Below are 7,082 nucleotides of genomic sequence, written 5' to 3'. Positions count from 1 at the left end.
CAAACCCTCGGCACCGACTGATCCCAACCCCGCATCCCGAGCCAGGAGGAAAAGAAGGAAAATTTCCTTTATCCATCCCACTGCCCGCTCCCAGCCGCTTCTCCAGCCCCGGGATCGCATTCCCGGCCGTTCCAAAGGGATCCCTGAGCTCCTGGATGGATCTCTGGCCGCTCCCGAGGCTCCAGCGCCGCACGGGAGGGGCGGGAAGGAGATCCCTGGATGTGCCCCAGGGATGGGAATGCGGGATCGTCCTGCCCGGGGCTGTTCCCAGAGCTCCAGAGGGAGCCGGAGCAGCTCCTGATCAATCCCGGATTATTCCACTCCGCTCCCCAGCTCCCGGGAAGCGGCATGGAAATGTTTTTATCCTCATTGTCCCTCGCCATCCCCAGCCGGCCTCAGGGCTCCCGGGGCTCCGGGCAGCGCCTCCTGCACCGCACCGGGATCTTCTCCCGGGAATTCGCTCCGGTTTTAGCTTCCCAAAGCAGCTCAGGGAGAGGGGGATGAGGGAAGGACGAGGAGAGGAACGCAAAGCGATGTAAAGGAGATTTTCTCCTCAGGGTGGGGAAATCCCGGGTTTGATCCCAGTTAATCCCTGCTATTCCAGCTTCTCCTGAAAGGTGGGAAAGGGAAAATGCTGCCCTCCATGGGATAAAAACCCTCGCAAATCCCAGAGCAGCGGCCTCCGGCTCCTTTCTAAGGGATCCCTGACATTCCTTTGTGGATAAACTGGAAACCGCGATGACCCAAAGGTTTTTGTCTTCTCCTGGAGGGAGGGGATGGGGCAGGGCCGATCCCGGGCAGGGCAGAGCCGATCCGGGCCAGGGGGCCATGCCGGTGACAAGGACAGAGCCGGGGATCCCCGCGGGTCCCCCACTGTCCCCCATCCCAGTTCTCCCCCAGCCTGAGCTGCTCCTCCCGAGGGAGCGATCGGGAGCGATCCAGAGCCCGCTGAGAGGGGATGGAGAGGGGATGGAGCGGGGAATGGAACTGGGAATGGAACTGGGAATGGAACTGGGAATGGAACTGGGAATGGAACTGGGAATGGAACGGGGATGGAGCGGGGATGGAGCCGGGGATGGAGCGGGGATGGAGCGGGGATGGAGCGGGGATGGAGAGGGGATGGAGCGGGGATGGAGAGGGGATGGAGCCGGGATGGAGCCGGGATGGAGCCGGGATGGAGCCGGGATGGAGCGAGCAGGGCTGGAGCGGAGTTTCCCCGAGACTCCGGCGAGCGGCGGGCGGGGGGAGCGGAGGGGCGGGCGGGGGGAGCGGCGGGGCGGGCAGGGGGGCAGGGGAGGGGACAGGGAAGGGGACACGGGGACAGCAGCGGCCGCAGGTGAAGGCGCCGCGCCTCGCCCGGAGCGGCCCCGCGGGGCGGGAGCTGCCGGGGCCACCATGGGCCGGGGGGGGCCGTAGGGAGCCGCTCGGCTGGGGGACCCCCCCTTCCCCTCGCTGACGCCGGAGGAGAAGGGAGGGAAAGACGGAAAAAGGAGGAAAATCCCAGCGAAACCCTCCCCAAACCGGAGCCACGGAGAAGGCGGCGGCGCCGGCTGGAAAATGCATCTTCCTCGGAGCTGCGTCCTCCTCCTCCTCCAGGGCAGCATCGCGCTGCTGGTGAGCGCCGGGAGGGCAGGGGGGGCTGCGGGGGTCGCGCAGCCGCGGGGATGGGGCGTGCGGGCAGCCGGCAGGGCTCCCCAAACCCACCCCGCATCCCAAACCCACCCCCGGGAAAAATCCGCCTCCCAAAACTTCTGTTATTTCGCCTCGGGGAGCGGGCAGGGCTGGCGAGGAGAAGGCTCCGGATCACCCCAAAAATCCGCCCGCCCCCAGCCCCGCGGGCAGCCCGGGGAGGGCTGGGGAAGAGCCGGGGCCGGGCCGGCTCCGGGCTCCGCTTCCCGGTGCTTCCTCTGCCTCCCGCTGCTTCCTCGGCCGGGTCAGCTCTGGGCACCCCGGGGCTTTTCTGGGTGTCCCGGCTCCCTCTGGGTGCTCCCAGCCCCCCCAGCAGCCCTGGATGTGCCGATTTGGGGGTTCCGGGAGCGGAGTTGGCAGAGGAGCCCGGGCACGGCTCGGGGCAGCTCCCCGGGTGACAGCTCCGCTCTGCTGTCCCTTGTCCTGTCCCCGCCCCGGCTGTCCCCAGGCCCTGGCGGGGCCGTGCTGGGGACAGGGCTGGGGGCACAGCAGGGTGGGCACCGTCCCTCCCCCGGGCCCTGGGGCGGCCGGGAGCGAACTGGAGCCATCCCGGAGGAATCGCATCCCTCGTCCCATTCCCGGAGCGTCCCGGGGACAGGAGAGCCGGGAAAACCGGGGGGGAAACGCCGAGCAGAGAACGAGGGGGAAATGGGGGAGGCGAGGCTGGGGAAGGGGCCGGGCAGGGGTCGGGGACACCCCCAGCCCTCAGCTCCTCCGTGCCCGTGTCCAGGTGCTGTGCGCTCCAGAGGAATCCGGGACGGGCGCGGATCCAGGTGAGCCCCGGGGCCGCGGCGGAGCCCCGGGACCGGAGCTGCGGGAGCTGCTCCCCCCAAAGCCCCTCCCGAGCCCCGGCCCGGCCCCGCCGCGGAACCGGAGCCTCCCGGGGCTGGCCCGCGGCTCCCGGGGGCTCCGCGGGCTCCTGGAGAAGCGGCCGGGCCGGGAGCCGAGGAAGCTTTTCGGCTGGGGCGAGTTCTACTCCAACATCAAGACGGTGAAGCTGAACCTGCTGATCACGGGCAAGGTCGTGGATCACGGCAACGGCAGCGTCAACGTCTTCTTCCAGCACAACTCCACGGGCCACGGCAACATCTCGGTCAGCCTCGTGCCCCCCACCAAGGCCGTGCAGTTCGACCTGGAGCAGCAAATCTTCATCGAGGCCAAGGAGTCCAAGGTGTTCAATTGCCGCGTGGAGTCGGAGCGGGTGGCCCGGGCCAGGAAAACGTCGCTGTGCACCTTCGACCCGGCCAAGACGTGTTCGCAGGAGCACACGCAGAGCCGGGCGGCCTGGCTGTGCTCGCAGCCCTTCGGGGCCGTGTGTGTGTACATCACCTTCTACAGCAGCGATTACCGCCTGGTGCAGCGCGTCTGCCCCGACATCAACAGCCGAGCCCGCCCGGCCGCCTTCCCCTCGGGATGAGCCCCGCCACAGCTCCCCCGCAGCTCCCGGGGCCGCCACTCCCGGGACCGCCACTCCCGGGATCGCCGTTCCTGGGATCCCCCATTCCCGGGGCCGCCACTCCCGGGATCCCCCATTCCCGGGATCCCCCATTCCCGGGATCCCCCATTCCCGGGATCCCCCATTCCCGGGGCCTCCATTCCCGGGGCCTCCATTCCCGGGATCGCCATTCCCGGGATCCCCCATTCCCGGGATCCCCCATTCCCGGGATCCCCCATTCCCGGGATCGCCCATTCCCGGGGCCTCCATTCCCGGGATCGCCATTCCCGGGATCCCCCATTCCCGGGATCCCCTATTCCCGGGATCGCCATTCCCGGGATCCCCCATTCCCGGGATCCCCCATTCCCGGGATCTCCCATTCCCGGGTTCGCTATTCCCGGGATCCCCCATTCCCGGGATCTCCCACTCCCGGGATCTCCCATTCCCGGGATCTCCCACTCCCGGGATCTCCCATTCCCGGGATCCCCCATTCCCGGGATCGCCGTTCCCGGGATCTCCCATTCCCGGGATCCCCCATTCCCGGGATCGCCGTTCCCGGGATCTCCCATTCCCGGGATCGTCATTCCCGGGATCGCCGTTCCCGGGGTCCCCATTCCCGGGATCGCCGTTCCCGGGGTCCCGCGGGTGCCGGGGCGGGATGGGGGTGGCTTTGGAGCGGGGGATGCTCCCTGGAAAGCGCAGGCGTTTCCCGATTTCCCCGCTGGGAAGAGGGGCAGCGGCGGAGCATTCCAGGCTCCCTCCGGACTGGGATGTGGATTTGGGATGCGGGAATGGGACAGAAAGGCGCGGCCGGGACTCGAGTTCCTCAGTGCAATAATGGATTTGCCTGGATCGGGGTCGGTGATTCCAGGGAATGAGGGCTCCGGAGGGAGGGTCGGGACACCCGGAGACCGGGAAGAGCTCGGGAAAGGGGGGAAAAGTCCCGCTGGAGCCGCCGGTCCCCGGGCACCCCTCGGCTGCTTCTGCGGGAGCCGAGGATGAGTTTTCCCATCCCAAAGGCTCCCGGGATGGAGAGGAGCCGAGGATGAGTTTTCCCATCCCAAAGGCTCCCGGGATGGAGAGGAGCCGGTTCGGGCAGGGACCCTCCTGACTCCCGGGGACTCGGGGCTGCAGCAATCCCGGCGGGCACGGCCAGGGATCCACGCGGCTCCCCGGGCGGGGATTCACGGCCTGCTCCGATCCCTGTCCCGATCCCTGTCCTGATCCCTGTCCTGATCCCTGTCCTTATCCCTGTCCCGATCCCTGTCCCGATCCCTGTCCTTATCCCTGCCCGAATCCCTGTCCTTATCCCTGCCCGGATCCATCCCGATCCCTGCCTGGATCCATCCCTGGATCCTTGTCCGGATCCCCGATCCCTGCCCCGATCCCTGCCCCGATCCCTGCCCCGATCCCTGCCGGGATCCATCCCTGGATCCATCCCTGGATCCCTGTCTGGATCCCCGATCCCTGCCCTGATCCCTGCCGGGATCCACCCCTGGATCCATCCCTGGATCCCTGCCCTGATCCCTGCCCCGATCCATCCCTGGATCCATCCCTGGATCCATCCCTGGATCCCTGCCCCGATCCCTGCCCCGCTCCCGGCTCCCGGTGCCGCCGTTCCCGGGCTGAGGGCCGGGAACCGGAGCTCAGACCCGGGGGTTTCATTCCCAGGGAAGGAGCAGGGAGCGCCCTGGGGAGGGAATAAAACGTTCCCGGAGGCACCGAGTTTTTCCTGGAAGTGTCGCAGGGCCAGGAAAAACCAAGGTGAACTCCTGGGAATGGGGGATGGCCCCGAGCCAGGCCCGGATCCAGCTCCTTCCAGGGACCGGGAATGGGCTCCAGCTCCATTCCCAGCCTCCCTCCTCTCTGGGTATTCCCAACTCCCTCCCCTTCCCCAGGAATCCAAACCTCAGTTTCCCATTTTTGTGGTATTCCCAATTTCCTCGTCTTCCCCAGACATCCAAACTCCATCTCTCACCTATTTGGGCATTCCCGGCTGCCGAGTATTCCCAATCTCCTCCCCTTCCCGGATATCCAAATTTCAGGCTCCTATTTTTGGGGCATTCCCAACCTCCTCCCCTTCCCAGACACCCAAACTTCCGTCTCCCACTTCCCTTGGCACATTCCCTCCTCCAGAAAACACCAAAAAAAGCCGCTTCCCTTCCCTTTTCCCCCAAACTCCGCCAATCCAGAGCACCGGGCCAGCTCCAAAAATTCCTTCCCCCCTCCCGGGACAGGTCCTGCCCCCGGAGCAGGGATTGCGCTTCCCGAAATTTATTTATTCCCGGGATAAATCCTCTCTCCGGAGCTCTGCCGGCTGTTTCAGGATCAGCTCCCACACTCAGCCAGGAGCTGCTTCCCAAAATCCACGGAGCCTCCAAAATCCACCGGGAGACTTTTCCTCACCGAGCCCCGAAAGTTTGGAAAAGCTCTGGGAAATTTCGCTTTTCCAGGAAAAAACCGGAGCGACCGGGGAAGGGAGGGGAGGAGGGAGGGGAGGAATGTGGGGAACTAAAAATATTCCCGAAGGATTCAGGTTTGCCGGAGGATGGAGACACAAAAATCGTTAAAATCACATTGAGGGGACACAAAAAAATAATAAATCCAAGCACAAAAGTTGGAGAAATTTGGAGAAATTTGGAGAATTTCCAGGGAATCGGCGGCGGGAGAAGCCCCGGGAGCGGGAGGAGGCTCCGGAGGGATCGGAGCGGTTTCTAAGGAGACCAGGACGGGCCATTATTCCAGGCTGGAGAGGAGAATTCCAGCTCCAGGAGCCGCGGGACCAACAACGCTCCAGGAAAAATCCCTGGGAAAAATCAACGGGAAAAATCCCTGGGAAAAATCCCCGGGAAAAATCCCCCGGGAAAAATCCCCCGGGAAAAATCCCCCGGGAAAAATCCCCGGGAAAAATCCCCCGGGAAAAATCCCCGGGAAAAATCCCCCGGGAAAAATCCCCCGGGAAAAATCCCCGGGAAAAATCCCCGCATCCCAATCCCGGAGCCGCAGGAGCAGGAGCGATCGCTCCTGGAATTCCCAGTGCTGCGTTGGGATCCAGGAATTATCCCAAAGCCCCCCAAAAAAACCATTCCCGATTTTCCCACAGCTTCTGGGATCGATTTCCCGCCCATCCGGAATGGCCGGGAGGGGGAATGGATCCTGGGAATGGCCCGGGAGCGGATCCTGGGAATGCCCCGGGAGCGGGAGCGGATCCCGGGAATGCCCCGGGAGCGGATCCTGGGAATGCCCCGGGAGCGGGAACAGATCCTGGGAATGCCCCGGGAGCGGGAACAGATCCTGGGAATGCCCCGGGAGCGGGAGCGGATCCTGGGAATGGCCGGGAACAGATCCTGGGAATGGCCCGGGAGCGGGAGCAGATCCTGGGAATGCCCCGGGAGCAGATCCTGGGAATGCCCCGGGAGCGGGAACGGATCCTGGGAATGCCCCGGGAGCGGATCCTGGGAATGCCCCGGGAGCGGGAACGGATCCTAGGAATGCCCCGGGAGCGGGAACAGATCCCGGGAATGCTGGAAACCCGCAGGGATAACGGGAGAGGATCACAGGATATGTGTTTGTGGGATCTCCCCAGGATTTGTGGGATTTTCCCAATGTTTGTGGGATTTTCCCAATGTTTGTGGGATTTTCCCAGTATCTGTGGGATTTTCCCAATGTTTGTGGGATCTCCCCAATGTTTGTGGGATTTTCCCAGTGTTTGTGGGATTTTCCCAGTGTTTGTGGGATTTCTCCAGAGTTTGTGGGATTTTCCCAATGTTTGTGGGATTTTCCCAATATTTGTGGGATTTTCCCAATGTTTGTGGGATCTCCCCAATGTTTGTGGGATTTTCCCAATGTTTGTGGGATTTTCCCAATGTTTGTGGGATTTTCCCAGTGTTTGTGGGATTTTCCCAGGGTTTGTGGGATCTCCCCAATGTTTGTAGGATTTTCCCAGTGTTTGTGGGAT

At 64.3% G+C, this 7,082-nt stretch overlaps 1 protein-coding gene across 1 annotated transcript; it reads left to right on the top strand.

Moving 5' to 3' along the window:
- The first annotated feature begins 828 nt into the window (after positions 1–828).
- NXPH3 (neurexophilin 3) lies at positions 829–3,152 on the top strand. Its single transcript, XM_058857614.1, has 3 exons — positions 829–834; positions 1,417–1,614; positions 2,420–3,152. The coding sequence occupies exons 1-3, from the start codon at positions 829–831 to the stop codon at positions 3,104–3,106; spliced, it is 891 nt and encodes a 296-aa protein (XP_058713597.1). The 3' UTR covers positions 3,107–3,152.
- The last annotated feature ends 3,930 nt before the right edge of the window (positions 3,153–7,082 follow it).

Source organism: Poecile atricapillus, chromosome 27 (genome assembly GCF_030490865.1).
Source record: "Poecile atricapillus isolate bPoeAtr1 chromosome 27, bPoeAtr1.hap1, whole genome shotgun sequence".
In the NCBI taxonomy this organism is placed as follows: domain Eukaryota; kingdom Metazoa; phylum Chordata; class Aves; order Passeriformes; family Paridae; genus Poecile; species Poecile atricapillus.
This window is presented reverse-complemented; position numbering and strand designations above follow the sequence as displayed.